The sequence below is a fragment of the Semicossyphus pulcher genome, unplaced genomic scaffold (genome assembly GCF_022749685.1).
Source record: "Semicossyphus pulcher isolate SPU_LCO1_2020_fin unplaced genomic scaffold, fSemPul1.0.p SCAF_4, whole genome shotgun sequence".
NCBI classification, from domain to species: Eukaryota; Metazoa; Chordata; class Actinopteri; order Labriformes; family Labridae; genus Semicossyphus; species Semicossyphus pulcher.
In genome coordinates, this window is record NW_027211715.1 from 17,520,732 (window position 1) to 17,537,000 (window position 16,269).

The following is a 16,269-nucleotide window of genomic DNA, read 5'->3' on the forward strand; positions in this document are numbered from 1 at the left end:
CTTAAATCATTATCATTGTGTAACCATTTTCCACTTCCACAGAGGTTAATGGGTGTTTGTACCAGCTTCACACAATAAAAGCCTGTCAGCATCCTGCCTGTCTGCCGCTGAGGTGTCTGAGGTGTATTCTTTAACATTCTCGGTACACGTAACAGTCGTGTCTAATCAATAACAGGTCATTGTCATGGCTCAAGGGCACAGCAGCTTAGGCTCTGATGAGATACGGGAAACACGAGAGAAAGGGGAAGGGGACGTCATTACTTGTTTACTGCAGCTGTTTACTGTCAGCACGGCATTTAGCGGCTTTCACCGTTGCGTCCCTCGTGCCTGGTCCTGGCAGACAGACGGACAAGGTGACAATCAGACAACAAGGCCCCGAGTGGTGAAATGGACAAGACACAGGGAGAATGCTGTCCAGATCAGACGGGAGTTAACAAGGAGATAAGCAAGGGGACATTCAAGTCATCAATATGGGGCCCTGACAGGTCCTGTCACCGCTCTGACACGTTGAGAACTAATTATCAATGCTAATTAAGAGGCTAGTCAACAACAGCAATACAGAAAGGGACATTTTTGTCCCCACTGGCGATTCAACCGACTCAAAGACCTCACGTCCTGCTTCCCAAAGGGACAAACAAGGGCTGATTTAAATCCCTGACAGGAAGACCTGTCACTGCCAAGGAGACGCGCTCGGAAACTTGAATAATAAATTAAAATGAGGGAAAGAAAAGGCTTCTATACTCTTACAGCCGATCAATGGACCCTATTTATGTTGCTTTACAAGTTCCACTGCTGAGGAAAGGCTCCACTTTGTCTATAAGAATCAAAGAAAGTCATTAAACAATCAATCATAAGTAGTTATAACTGGAGTTGCCACTTGCAACCTTGATCACAAAACTTAAACTGAAAGTTAGGCTTATTTCAGTTCTTCAATTTAACTGTCACTGCAACTTCTCAGTGTAACTGTGAAAGCTCCATGAACATCAACTTTATCTCCATGTACAAAATCTACATCAACACTTGGCGTGTGTGTGTGTGTTTGCGCATCTCTGCGAGTGCTCATGTGAGGATGCATGTTTATCTGAGCATAGCAACAATATTTGTGCAATCAACTGTGTGTGTAAGTGCTTGGTCTGTGTGTGTGAGCACTTATCCATTTGTGCGTGTCTGTGTGATATGATGTGTATGATGTGTGGTAGTGAAGCATATTTGCCTCCAAGCTATATCATTTGCATACTTCTCACAGCCTGTCCATTGGGTGTCAGGTTCAGTGATGCACGCTGTGTTTCACTGGCAGCTCTGGTATTCATGGAGTCCCACTGTTGTGGTGAGGTGCAGGTTTGGGTGATGCTGCTATGACAGAAATGACAGTCATAGAAAATGAGGGCTATCAGTGTGTACTTGTGTGTCAAGTGCTGAGGACTAAACCAGTTGTACTGGTCATACTGTATTAATGCATCTTTAAGTTGGCCAACTTTGCAAATCTTGCTGGACTTAAATTAATCAAACACTAGTAGATTGGGATTACCGTATTGGTCCAAATATAAGACCACCCTGATTATAAGAAGACCCCCTTTCAAGACTAATTCAGACTTTTTGAAGACAAAATTAGTTTTTTTAAAGAAAACAATTTTATTTGATCTTTCTTAATGCCTTTCAAGAAATAATCTCGAGATTATTTTCCTATAAATAAACGTCTGTTAAGACACTATTTATCACCCAATGAGGTAACACAAAGGTGATTGAGCCTATGGCCCACTGATGAAAGCCTTTGCTTTTGCAGTATAAAGTAAAATGGACTGGGTGTCTGTGGCGACTTAAGCAGAAAAAATCACAAGCGGCGCCCAGTTAGTGACGTGTTTTCCATCAGCCAGCAGTGGTTGGTCCGCCACAGAGGGTAGGCGGAGCTAAGTGGCTGCTTTTTAGGTCTCTGTAAGTGTTGCGAGTAAACAGTAATCTACTATGGCTGAACAAACAAAGAAAAGATCGATGACTACAGATACAACTTCAACAATAAGTGAAAATCCAAAGAAAAAGAAACAAATTCGACGCTCAGATGAAGGCAAACAGTCTAAAAAGGAAAGCGACCGTCAGCCAGGAAAATCAAGAGTTACAACCAGAGCCAACCGTGGACGTCACACGTGAGACACTGTCTGGATATCTGGGAAGTGTGCTCCCACAATAACCGTGTATTGCTATAGGTGGCGCCAAAGAATCAGAATCAGAAATACTTTACTTCGAGATTACCACTTTAACCAAGGTGCGGAGGGCCGGGCTACGCCCGCTGAAATGCAGGAGAACGGGGCCGCGGTGCTCCGCAGCGCTACGGTGGCCTGTGATCTTTGTGGGCTCGGCATTTTCCAACATTCAGTCTGTGCCAACAATTATCTTAAAACTGGCTTTATAACTCTGCCTCAGTTGTTGGTTAACTTGTCCGACTTTTGAGCCATTTTGTTCCGGACGATCACCATGTCTCTCCATATTTCACCCTGCCTGGCACTGTAGTTGTGAGTGACGGCTGGCCTCAGTCATAAGGGGTACACTCGCTTGACAGATAATTGGCGCCGTATACTGTTGTGAACATATATTGGCCTTTAGAAGTCTAGACCCCAAATATAAGACGATCCCACTTTTTCAGAAGTATGTTAAGGGAATAAAAAACACGTCTTATATTCGGACCAATATGGTATTTAAATGAATATCCTTGATAGAAAAGGACCATTGTTTTAGATGCCTTTGCAGGTATCTCTTTCCTGAAGGAAAACAAAACATTTGCAGGAATCAAAAAGTTCTTTGTCTCAGAGTTAAAAGTTTGGAAACCGGTACAATGACAAAAAAGGGCAACCGGAAGCCCGCAGAAAATCATTGAGGGAAGAGTCACATCCTGAATGACTTTTAATGCCTTTGAATAATTCTTCAAAGTCACTGGGAGTAGTCTTTAAAAAGCACACAGACACACACGCACCTATTACGTAAGCAGGCCCCCGAAGCTCACATACACACTCATATTGTTCACACACAATAGAAAGCGTCAAGCTGAGTGCTGAACTTGGTCCCAGATTCTCTCATCCTTCATCCACTCCACTTTCCAGTTTAAACTTCAGAGTCTGAACCGGACGCTCCATCACAAAACACAGTTGGACTGTGAAAAATAGAAAAACCTGGAGGAAAATGACAAGACACAATGTTTCATCACAGTTCTGGGGATGGGATGTCGGAGAGACCGGATTTCGCCTTGCTGAAACTAACTTTAAGTAGAATATGTGAGAATACATGGAGGAGTGGGTACGTGCACACATAGAAATAGAAACACACACACACACACACACACACACACACACACACACACACACACAGGTGTTAAATGAGTAGAGGACGAAGAAAAGACGGACACATGATCGAGGCTGTCCCTGCTGTTTCAGAGAGGAGGATTCTCAGCTTGACTAAATGATATAATGAGCTGTTATGTTCTGGGTGACGAGACGGGATGAGAAGAGGACATGACAGAGGACAGACGGGGACATGAGAGGAAGAGGAAGAGGAGAGATCAGAAAACAAATACAGACACACGCTGTATCACGCTTCTTTCGGAGCACTTTCAAACTGTGACAAAAGTCTCAGCTGTGAGAAAGGTTAAGATTTCAATTTCTGGTGGCTGCGAGTCAAAGCAGCGGGGAAGGAGAGTCAAGAAAGATAAAAGGGTAAGGGCGGCGTGTTCAGAAGGTGCTAAGAGTCGGGGGTTCAGGTTATTATTCATTTGTCATGTATTAGTTTAGAGGACTGTATGTGCGTGCCTCTGTGTGTGTGTGTGTGTGTGTGCAGCAGGTGAGAGAGGTGGAGGGGGGGTGTTGAGATGCTAAAGGTCTCTGTTGATGATTTGCACGCTCCATCGAGCTGACTGCTGGGGCGTATAAAGCGACATGGTCGGTTCCTTCAACCTGCCTGACCCCAATCTTCACTCTACACCAGGTCCCTGTGCTGCATGCCCACCCTGCGGAGCCCCTCCCCCTCGCTCGCACACACACAAATACACTATTGGAAAAACAAAAAAGATCAAGCGAGTCCTCCCACAAGGGCTGAGTTTTTGACCTTCAGAAGAAATGTCCCCTCTGCACACACACAGAAACCTGGCTCACATTTCTCATCTTGCTCTCTAAACCAGGTGTCACCAACTCAAATGAAAACACACAGCAGAATTTGTTATGTGCTGTTTGTTCACCTGTCTGCTCAATAATAGGCCAGCTATTTGTTTGTAGCTTTGGTGGAGCACTGCGCACGTGCCTGTATTACCATTCTGGCTTCACAAATGTAAAGCAAAGACCTGTTTTTACGAGAAGGGTTCAATTGATAAGGACAGAAAACTTAAAAGGAAATGCCCAGCGTTGTTTATTCCCAGCGTCCCCAAACGCCTCTTTGTTCCACGGATACATCTTTGCCTGTAGCACAAATTCCCAACTCTCATAGGGCCTATAAGTCTTAAATATTACAAACTTTAATGTGTGTTTGAATGTGAAATCAGACTGTGCCGGCTCTTAGCACTAGAGGGCACTGGGGCTTCGTCTATATCCACCCTCTCCTCCACCTGCAGAACATGTGTAGGGGAGCACATACTTCTCATGTGTAGGGTCCTTATCGCCCTCTCTAAATCTCTCTTCCTCCCTCTTCTCACTCACTCTATCGGTGAGATCAGACCGCCATCGGCCAGCTCTCATGAGCTCTTCAGCCCCGAGAAGGTCAGCTGAAGGAAAACTTCCACCCATCTGGCTCCATTAAGGCACCTGTGACCTTCGGTTCCCTTGATGAATGCATGCATGTGCGTTGGTGTGTGTGCATGATTGTAGTCGACAGGAGTCATGTTTGTAGCGTGGTTCCATTGTTTATCGCAATCAAAGCCACACACACACACACACACACACACACACACACACACACACACACACACACACACAAACACACTGTGCTACATATGCCAACACAAGCCTCTTTCTCCTCTCGCCTTTGTAAACGACATCAATAGACGCAGCTAACACATCCCTATTCTGTCGCTGCACATCTGTCGCAACAAGAGGCAACAAAAGAGCAACATGGCTTTCTACTGAGCACACATGACCTGACACACACAAATACACTCACACACACAAACACAACCAGGGACATACATGTTAAAATAATGACTCCAATGATTGCAAGATCAATTGGATTGATTTCAGAGGGAGATTTTTTGCTGGAGGAACAGAAAGTTTGTGTGTGTGATACAAAGAGAGAGGAAAACTGCTGCTCTCTGCGCCTTGAACAGCATCTCGCACACTGTCCTGCGCATGCATATATACACACAGATCACATCAGTTGAAGGATACACGTCTCCTCGGTGTAGGGCACGGGAGCCGTGCTGCCGGCTGCCATATAGCTGTAGAAGGACACCTCAAGAGTGTAGCAGTAAGATGTGTCGTCGAGGAGACCACCGAGGAAGCGCCTCCCCGTACCGGCCTTCACCACGTCCCGGTTAAAGGATGTGTTGGACTAGAGGAAAACACAAAAAACAAAAGCAAAAACAAGTAGGTTAAAACATATTTGAGCATGACTCTAGAGTTTCCTAAAGATCATTAACTATAACATGCCCAATAACCTTAAATACCTAGTTAAATGTTCAAGTAGCTGGTCAGTGTTTCCCAGCTGAAACATTCCACCATATTGTTTGCATTGAAAGCCCTGCACATGTCTCGCATTGTGTCTTTTCTCGCCCTTGATTAACAGATTATGTCTCAAAATGCAAACACTTGCAGTTAAACAGAAAAAAAACACATACAGCAAGGACATATTGCTTTTAAGTTTTTGTGTTCCACTTTACTCATCACTACTCTTGGAAAAAGTCAACACGACAAAGTTGTGCATTATGATGGAAATGATTGACCACTGTGCTCGGGAGAGGAAAGAAGGGATGGTATTTATATTTTAACATAGGAACTAAAAATAAAATGCTAAAAAGCAGCTTACAACTTTTTATTTGATGTAAACTGTCTTGCTTGCAGCGTTCAATCAACTGAGAATGATCACCAAACTCTGCATGGTTTTAGCATCTTTCAGCTCATTGTTTTGCTTTTCAGGACCACACCTTCACTGTTTTGGTTAACTCTCACCGCTCTCGTAAGCGTCATTGTTGGCCGCGGCAGGAAGCTGTTTTCAAAGAGAAATACTACAACGAAAAATACCTGCTCTGCCCAGCAACAAACATTAGACAGGGGGAGTAAGCAACTAGCTGGATAAAGTGGAGCATTTAGCAGCAAGATATTTCCCTCGAGTTGGAGTTGATGGAGACCAAAAACAAAGCTAAAAGGAGAGTAAATGTTGGACTTCAAATGGACAGAAATACATGTTTAATTGATTGTTAATATTTCTCCATGTGTACAGCCATTTTTTACAATGTGGACTTACAGTAAAAGTTGATAACATGTCCATGTTGTGTTCAAAACTTGTTTCTGCGGCCCAAAAAATGGAGGAAGCTACTAACATTATTAAAGGCATAATAAGTAGGATTTTCCAAGAAAAATAAAATATAGACTTTTACAACTATAATATAATATAAATCATCACCTCTATATATGTGTGTTGGTGAGTGTGTATGTGCAGACCCTGACGTTTCGAGGAGGAGTGCTGTTGTGGTTCCCTGAGCCAATCACAGCGTATAGGTGAGTGTGTGAGTGGTTCAAATTAGCAACTTGGCCCCAGTCAGAGCAGCGAACATGGCAAAAGAGCGATGCAGAGTTGGTCTTCTTTCTGTTGGACAGGTAGGTGCCTCAAACCGGGTAGGACAAGCTAACCGGCGGTTAGCATGCTAGCGCAAAGGTAACTGTGATGCTGTCGGTGTTAGCTCGGCGGGGTGGGCGTGTTCTCGCACAAGAGAGTGAGAGTAAGCTTCTGGTGACGAAGAGCGCAGGAGGAGGGGCCCAGTTTGAACGTGTTGTTGACAAAATGCTAAGATCCTACTTATTATACCTTTAAATCAAGTTATGAAGTATCTATTGACTTATTTGGGACGTGTTTAGTCAAAGCTACAAAGGTCATATCATGCTACTTTTTTACTCACAATAACAATTGAATAATTTGACTACATTAGCGTTTTGATAAATGAAAAACAAATACTACTCTCAATATCTGCTGACACGACTTAACAGTGATTGTGCATTTATACTTTGTGATTTGTTTGTCTCAAACTTGCAGTGCTAAGTCTCTCAGGACTCAGGGGACAAATAATGAAGGGTAAAGTAGCTTATTTATACGGACTCACTTCATACAAAGTCATTACAAGGATTGGCTGTAAATGGCTATAGGAGAAAAAAGCCACCCAGTCTATTTTGGGTTTCAGCGTGTCAGCTATACTACACAACTATGTTGCTGTCTGGGGAAGAGTGTGGAAAAAGTTTCCATTCACTGTCACTCCACTCTGCTGCAGTGAGAGTTGCCTTGCTGAAATGCAGACTTGGCGGCCACCAGTGGGAGTTTGCCGTGATTGTGCTGTGCTGCTGCCGCTGCTGCTGCTGCTGCTGCGGCTGCATTGGGCTTTAGGTAGTGCTGAATGGGCAGAGGGACAAAAGCACAGAGAGGGAGATGACCCCTGGGCCAGCTGTCACACAAGCAATACAGAAAGAGGGGGGGTGGGGGGGATAAATTCCCCTGAAATAGCGTTTTACTCGTCCTTCGTAACACACGCATACTATATAGATACTGACAATCAGTGACATTTCAATACATGTGTGTGCGAACATCCGCCTGCCTGGCTCGTCCCTGCATCCAGGTTGGCAGTGGGTGTCAATGGGCAATAAAGGTTACTCTTTATGATGTGTGTAAGTGGCTCTGCTATGAAATGTCAGCGTCACTGAGAAGGCGAAGGTCAGCTGGAGTGACAGAGGGCTGAGAGGAAATGGTTTGGTGGATAATGTACCTGCATGAAAGGGTGTTATTAGGTTAAGCAGTGAATGGATGTTTTCTGTGCTCCCCTCCTCCGTTTGTTTCCAATACTTTAATCTCCTCCTCAGTTTTCCCTCCTGTCTGCACACAGTCCTGTCCAAATACACCCAGTTTTATCCGTCTGAGAGAGAGCTTCAGCAGAACACGTGCACCGCTCAAACATGAATATCCTAGTCTACTTTTACAGTCCTGTGCTTCATCGGGACCATACAGTGTTTGCTTTTTCTGTCATGCACATACATGCGGTATCAATGCATATTTATTTAGATGGTTACATGTGTGGAAAACCTGTTGCATACTGTATCTGTGTTCTGTGCATCATTTTAGACCTGCAACTTTTTCTTCTTTTTTAATATATTCTAGAGTTTCAATGATTGGATGTGAGTTTCTCAGCTTTCATCAGTCTTGAACTAAATTGTCAGGGTGTCACCTTGAGTGTGTGTTTGTGTGCATGATGTATTGCTAACTAATGCATACATGCAGTCAGCCTCGCCTCAAACCCAACTCTTGGGGCCTGCCCCGTGCAACTATATATCAAATGTAAGCCAATCGGAGTGCAGCAGGTGGGAATTAACCGCCTTGCTGAACACCACCTCACCAGAAGTTGCAGAGAACGACAATTTCATGTTCTCTTCCCCCCGATGGAAGCAGGTGAAATTCTGCTCCTAATCCCGCCTCTCTGGTGTGTTTGTGTGTGCGTGTCTGTTTGTGTGACTTACAAAGGAGAAGTCTGGTGCGTTTTGGCACAGCAGCCTCGGGAAGACAGCCTGTCTCTGGACGCGCTCCTCGTCCTCGAACACATTGCCGTACATGAAGCCATTCAGCATGGTGGAGTGGGCATGAACATCAATGTAGAACTCCAAACTGACTCTCTGATGGAGGAAAAGAGGAAAGGGGGCGATGAGAGAGAACAGAGGGACGGAGAGACAGAGAGACACAAACAAAAGATAAAGAACAGCAGGTTAGTGAGAAAAGATGGCACTTTTTTCTGACAGTGTGCGCAACAGTCCACATCAGATTCTCCACAGAGATTAAACAGATTTTCAACCTTATCTGTAACTGTCCGAGTTAGGTTTATAGTGTGGAAAACGCCTGCAGTTGTTGCTGATTCTCTCAGTGTCTCTGAGGTGCAGCTGCAAAGTCTGTTGTCCAACAGTGCAGTTATTTAACGCAGTTTGAGTCTCGGAAAAACTACAGGCTATTTCAGCTTGAGTTTCTAGTCTTCCCCCTTCTTTGAATTGCAAACTAGCTTTAAAACTACGCTGGACAACCTGGATATTGAGCCGTATTTAATCAAACCTGAACACGGCTAGATAAATGCAGTCGAGTAGGGCTGAGGCCACAGTGCATCCTGATACATGTAGGCATTGTCGGCACAGCTCAGTGAGCAGAAGCACTCAGCTATTTGGTCAGAAGAGCAAGACGTGGAGTTTTTTGCTTCAGTTCTCTCCGAGCAATCAACTCTGATTGGACAATGTGGCGACATGTCCCTTTAAGAGAAGGCCTCTCTCTGCTTTGATGAGATCTCACCAGCTCGTTGACTAAAAACCTTCAGACACGTATGACACATGTGAACTCCTTGAAAGGAGCCAACCAGCCACACATAACTTCACTCAGTGTGAAGGTGCTGAAGGGCACGTCTGCAGTCTGCATACATGGATGTAAGGCAGAGATGGTGTAACGACACAAACATGCTCTCTCATGTGGACGTCACAGATTCATCACATACCCCATACTTATTCATCAGGTTAATATTGACTTCATATCCAGTGTGTAATATCTTTTCTCTGCACCATACACTGTGTAAAATGGATTTGATAAGATCTGTTTCCCTGGCTCGACTCTGTTATCACTCAATCTAAACACACACACACACACACACACACACACACACACACACACACACACACACACACACACACACACACACACACACACGCACGCACACACACAGATTTGACTTTTTCTTCATCCTCTAACTATAACCATGACTACGGCATGGCGAGGTGTAGGACTATAAGAGCCGGGATGACTGAAGCACACGTCAGGTATATTATGCCTATAGAGTTCTGCAGTTTGAGAGATTGGACGTCGTAATTCTGCATGTAAAGCAACAAAGATGCATATACGGATGGAGTCGGCTGGAATGCCTCATGTAAAACCCATGACAGCTCTATGATATCAAGGATGGTTTTCCAAGACTTCCGAACTGAAGCATGATTTGAGCATGTAGCACCAGTATGCATTGAGTTTTGTATGTGCGGTGAATGTGACAAAATAAAAAGCAGAAGCAGTTACACATAATTCAAGGTAATTAAAGGGGGGGTATGATGCTAATTTTCAAGCTTCATATTTCACTCTGTGATACCTGTGGAGTAGCTTAGTATAATTTACAGTGGTGCTCTGTGCAGGCCCTCATACAGCCTCTGCCTGAAACGACTCAGTCAGCTCTGTCCCTTTAAGAAACCCCACCCCCACGAGCCCGCTTTCTTCTGATTGGCCAGCTCTCTGAAGCCTGCTGAGGCTGCGCTTTGTGACATCACAAAAAATGTGAAACAGCAAAACACCCCCTCTTTAAGGATGGTATCGGAAAGCCCCGGGAAAAACCAAGAATCTTTGGTCTTTGTTGTCTCTACTTTAATATTTGTAATTTAAATCACAAGCTTTCCAGTTTGATATCCATCTGTGCACGTCTTGTATTATTTCTTGATAAGAAACAATAGATGGTATTAATTCCCTTGATTTTAATACCAACAGTGTATATGTATAACCAGCCAGGATCTGAAGACCAGCAGAAACGACCTCACAGAGCAAAAACGTCCTCACTTCATGGTCTTAAACTGGATCTGACAAGGGCAGTCACACAAGCCCCTCTTACAAACACACACACACACACATGAACACACACACCTCCTGACCCTTAACTCAGGAGCAGCACCATCCACCATCCCTCCTCTCACTATCTCATAACTCCATTCTCCTTCTCCTGGTTTTATCCTTCCCCTTTTCTTCTTCCTCCTCTTTATCTCCCTCCCTCTCTCCCTCTCCGCTCATTACACATTCAGCTCCACACCTTGTTCCCCGTGGGTCGTAAAGAGGAGGAGAGGCAGGGAAGAACGGGAGGATGGAGAAAAAGAAGAGGGAGAGATAGTGGGAGGTGAAGGGAGAGCAGAGAGAGAGGGGGAACAACAAAGACGGACAAAAGACAAAGAGAAAAAAAATGATGCATATGGGTTTGTGGCTGCGCGTGTGTGAAGAGACGGAGGGGCAGGCGAGAGCAAACAGAAAAACATACAGAGATGTGGGGAGAGGAAGAGAGGAAATAAGTACATAAAGACAAACAGAGAGAGAAGAAAAGAGAGAAAGACAGAGAGAGATAGGGAGGGACATAGAGATGTGTGTAGAGAGATTGACAGGAGAGAAAGGGAGGCAGAAAAAGGGAGAGAGAGAGAGAGAGGGGGAAGCGGTGCTTGGGCGGCCCTGGCGACGCAGTGTGCCCGTGTTTGAAATTCCGCTCACAGCCAAAGCAATTTCCTGGCGGTGGCTGTGCTGTCAGCTGCTTGGCTGGCTGGCGGTGAAATATGGTGGCTGGGAGTCAGCCGCTAGCAGCCCCCGACAACCTGATGGATGGAGCCCCAGAGGAGAGAAGCAGCAGCAGGAGAAGGTGGGGAGGAGGGGGGGAGACAGTGAGAGGATGGAGGGAGGGAGAAACAACAGAAAAACAAAACACAAAAAAAGAGTAAATGGAGCCAACTGAGCAGTGGACAGAGAGAGAAATATATAGAGAGACATAAAGGGGGGAGGAAGAGAGGAAAGAGGGGAAGGGTACATGGAGAGACAGAGGAGGGGGAGGGAGACAAGGGGAGGGGATGCGAGAGGTAAATCCAGCTCCATTAGGCAGAGGGAGGAGGGTGGAAGGAGTTCCATCCAACCAGCCGGGGTCTAGACGAGGGGAAACCAGCCTAATAATCACCTGGGTCTCTCCCCTGTGGAGGAGGTGGAGGCTGGGAGGAGGGAGGAGAGGGGGAGTGGGAGGTGGATGGATTGGAGGAGGGTGATCAGGAGTGGCTCAGGAAGTAAAGCAGAGAGGTTTACTGGAAGTTACATGCTTACATATAAATCAGGTGAATAAGTAATTGGAGCTCTGTAGGGTGAATTTTACTTTAAGTACAAGAACGAGGAGCTAAACACACAACATGGCCAAAAGTATGTGGAGAAAACTTACACTTACATGTGTCTATTGAACATTTTAAATCCATTAAATTGCTGCTATATTACTCTCTTACACTCTTTTGGGAATGATTTACACATGCCTTTTGACCTTGGCTGCAGGAGTTTGCTGGCTACAACCAGGTAAAGAATTTGTCAGGTCAGGTGCTGATACTAAGGTCAGAGGTCAATGCAGGCCAGTAGAATTCTTCAGCACCAAATTTGGAGCTGAAATTAATAACAAATTAACGGGCAACCTGATGTACAAAAACTGAATCTAGAGCTCTTCTTTTAATAAATGATAAAACAATGTTTTAATGATTCTTACACAGAAGCAATGGGTTGTGTAGTAAATTGTGCATTTGTGAAAAATCACAACATTTCAAACACAGCTGTTGGTGTTTTTCCTTCACACAGCGACAATTTGTTTAACTGGAGTTTGAATACATTTTTAGCTCAAAAGCATATTTTATAAACTGAGGTGTTTAAGACAAAAAGATATTTAAGCAAAAATCCTCCCTAAAGATCCATTTCTGCCGTGGTGAATAATTCCTGTTCCCTTTTAGTGTATGCTATAAAACTTATTGTCACTGAGTTTTGGATTGTTAGTCAGACTAAGGTCCCGATCAGACAGAGCCTGTAAAATGCGAAGCGCACCGCACTGCCTCTTCTGTTGAAGCCAACGTTAAAAAGAGAGCAGCTAGCTAAAATACTTAACTTTGTGTTCAATAGATTAATTATATCTGCATTAAAAAATGGACAGGCGGGAGCACTTGCTCTGGCTTTGATGGAGGGTGAGAGGCTGTTCCCAAAAACATGAAACACAGGGAAACAGAGGTGGATGACGTCACACCCACAGAAGGCCCGCCTCTCCATTCATCCGACTGGACAATGACAAAAGACGGCAATGACGTCGAGCGACTTTCTGCTTTGACTTGAAGTTATTTCAACTTGAGGCGCTCAGAGCGTTTCCCCAAAAACGCGAGGCACAGCAGAGCGCAAAAGAAGCGTCCCTCTCATTGAAAGCAACTACAGAAAAGCCCCCAGCTGCTAAAAACGCGCTGTATGATCGGGACATAAAGGAGGCATTTTAAGACGTCTGTGTTTTTCAATTTCCCCCATCATTTTATGTGGAATTACTGATTAATCAATTAATAAAGAAAATAATTTGATGATCAGTGGACCACTTCCTTATCACTACATGCAAGGAGGCAGTGACATGTTGAAACAGGAAAAGGGCCAGTCAGGATCTGTGGTTATAAAGTTTAGAGCAGTACAACACCGGTCTGGAATATCATTGTACGCTGTAACATTAAGTCACAGCTTTGTAAGAACTAAGATGCTTACACTGCCTACAGCATAGAGTGAATAAAACACCTGAGGTAGGTATTTATCTTCATGACGTAAAAGGAAAGTTGATAATAAAGAACAACACAAAAAACAGAGAGAAAGTAGGAGTGCAGACGCAAACCAAAGCCAGTTCAGTTTCATCTATCCTGTCCTGATTCTAACCTAGAAAGTTTCTCCTTCACAGCGTCATGTGAAGAACAGTAGTGAAGCATCAGTAACAGTGGTAACAGCCATGGAGCCCTCACAATGTCATGTCCAGGCTTACTACAATACTCACTTAATGCGCTGTCAATCAAACTGAGATGGCTCTGAAGGCCTCAGCGCTGTGATTGATGCTTCAATTAACAACCCGCTCTGACCTCCAGAATTGTTCATTTGAAATTGTAATTAAGCAATTAGGGGCAATTAAGAAACAGAGACTGCCGAATGAAAGTCAGAAGACAATTTGAGCGAGTGAGAGAGAGAAACAGAGGAGGAGAGAGTGAGCTGTCCAAATTAAACCTCTCAGAGAGAAACAAAAGCCCCATCGCGCTGCACAAACTCCAGGGAACTCTCAACTTGTGGTGAACTTGCAGCGGCCGCAAACAGTTTAGTGTAAAGCCTAGAAGGTCAAACGAATGAATTTTGTCAGACAAGTACTTATCTCCTGCATATTAATTAGAGCGGGGTGCGGGGGGTGCTGGGAGGGCTGTAAATGCGGGGCTTATCTTTACACAGAAAGGAAAAGGAGCTGATTGAAGCAGGATTACAAGCTCCTGGATAAAGCTTTCAGCATCGGCAGCATACCTTTTTAAAGAGAGCGGAAACTGCTGCTTGTTCAAGAGAAGAAAGTTGAACTTACTCATCATGTAATGAATATTATCCAACATTTAAATACTGCCTGTGATACCTGTGGGAGGAGTGACTTAGCTTTCTGAACAGGATCCAGCTGGGCTTTGAAGTGGGCGGTAATATCCTATATGTTAAGTTAGCAGGGCGGTGACTGGAGGGATGCCAATAGACTCACAAAGCCTCAGCCCCTTAGCTACTTTTGCTATGCCTTTAATGCGTTATGTTTTTGCACAAAATATTCAGTTAGCCATATAACATTGGCAGATGTATTACTAGAAAATTCATAGTAATCTTTGTAACAATGGATCATATATTTCTGACACTGGAAGGCAAAGCCAGGTTTTTAACAACTGTCACTAGCTTGTTTTATCAGTTGTATCTAGCTAGCTTATTAAGCTAACGCTGGCTTTATGAATTGGATGAAACACAGTCTACAATTGACTTTTTAATGTTTCCTGATTATTTTTCTAAGGTTACTGAAAAGGGGTCGTGAATGTGCACCTGATGATTACATGCTATTGTGCTGAAACACTGAGGCTAAAGCTGCATGTCCCAGGCTACAAGCTATTACCCTCCGTTTGATGATCCACGTGGAAGACATGAAGCTACAGGGGCAGCAGTGTTTTTTGCTGCTTAGCTTACATACTTGACAAGCAATGGAGATATGTAGGGTTTTGTAATGTAGTACGTAGGATTCAATAAATGTTACAGGTGTAAAGTTTTTAGGATAAGGGATAGGCTAATCAGTGTATTTGGTAAACATAATGCTGTCTTGAATAGAACGTTTGGCTAGGATTGGCAGAGTTCATACTTACACAAATTCAATAGAGATGCTAACGTTAGCCTGTACTCTGATAAAGTAGCATTCAGGACTAGCCCTCCGATTAGAGGCAAATACTAACAATGTGGACATGCTAGTTTCGGAAGGGGCTCTTTTTATTCATTTTTTTTGACACAGCCTGTTACCATACAAAACAATGGTAGCAATGAATTGTGCTAGTATAGTAATAGTAAGGTTACAGCATCACTGAAAGCAGTGCGCTAGTCAGCCGGACATGCTAACATTTGCAGCTAACATAACAGCAACATTACACTTTTTCTGATGTATTTTAAGTGTAGGAGAGCGGTGAAAAATTCCTAAAACACTTTAGGAAAGACATTAAAAGATTGAAAGGCTTAGTTATGGTTTTAAAGGTATAATTGGACAATTGCTGGCCAAGAGAAGGAGTTAGCTGATGGACAATACGAACCTCAAGTGAGATTAAATCTAGAAATCTCATTCTCATTCACAATGATCCCTTGAGCAACCTACTCTTTTCCAGTGGAGCCACGGGTGAATTTGTGGAATTGTTAGATTTCTACATTTACACTGAGTCAAACTTTCCCACACAAAACGGATGGAGAGAGAGGCCGTCACATCACTTCTACACTGTAAAACTCTAACCAACATTTCATTAGTTAGAGGAGCCAATTCACGTCACGGGGGCACCTGGTCACTGACCCTCTAATGATGTCATGGCAGATGGCATGACCTGCTTCATGGACGAGAGTAAATGACACAAAACTCTTCCTCCGTCTGTCTCCGTCTCTCTCATTCTCTCCCCCTTTCTCCCCCTCCCCTTCTCAGTCTGTACTGTGCTCTCAAATTGATGGCGGTATTTGTCTGTTTATGAACACAGAGGTGACTTGTAATCAGGCTGAACGGGCGAAGGCAGCCCTCCGCTACAGGCCTGTTAGTGCCACATAAGATGGCACATCTGTCGGGAGGGCCTGCCAGGAGAGCAGGAGAGAGAGGGAGAAGAGGGGGAGGGTGATAGGTACAGAAGAGAAGAGGTGATGGGAAAAGACAGAAAAGAGAGAAAAGTAAAGCAAATGAAGAGGTGAAAAATAATTTGATCCATGATGTAAAAATTA

The 16,269-nt window shown here is 44.1% G+C and overlaps 1 protein-coding gene across 1 annotated transcript in view; it reads right to left on the minus strand.

The window, feature by feature from the left end:
• The window catches only part of LOC138607697 (cytosolic carboxypeptidase 6-like), a 285,563-nt gene that overhangs the window by 4,503 nt on the left and 264,791 nt on the right, over positions 1-16,269 (minus strand). Inside the window, exons 10-11 of the mRNA XM_069680335.1 lie at positions 8,685-8,837; positions 5,358-5,520 (exon numbers count right to left, since the gene is read on the minus strand). Coding sequence (XP_069536436.1) covers positions 5,358-5,520; positions 8,685-8,837 — 316 coding nt within the window. The remainder of the gene's footprint in view (positions 1-5,357; positions 5,521-8,684; positions 8,838-16,269) is intronic.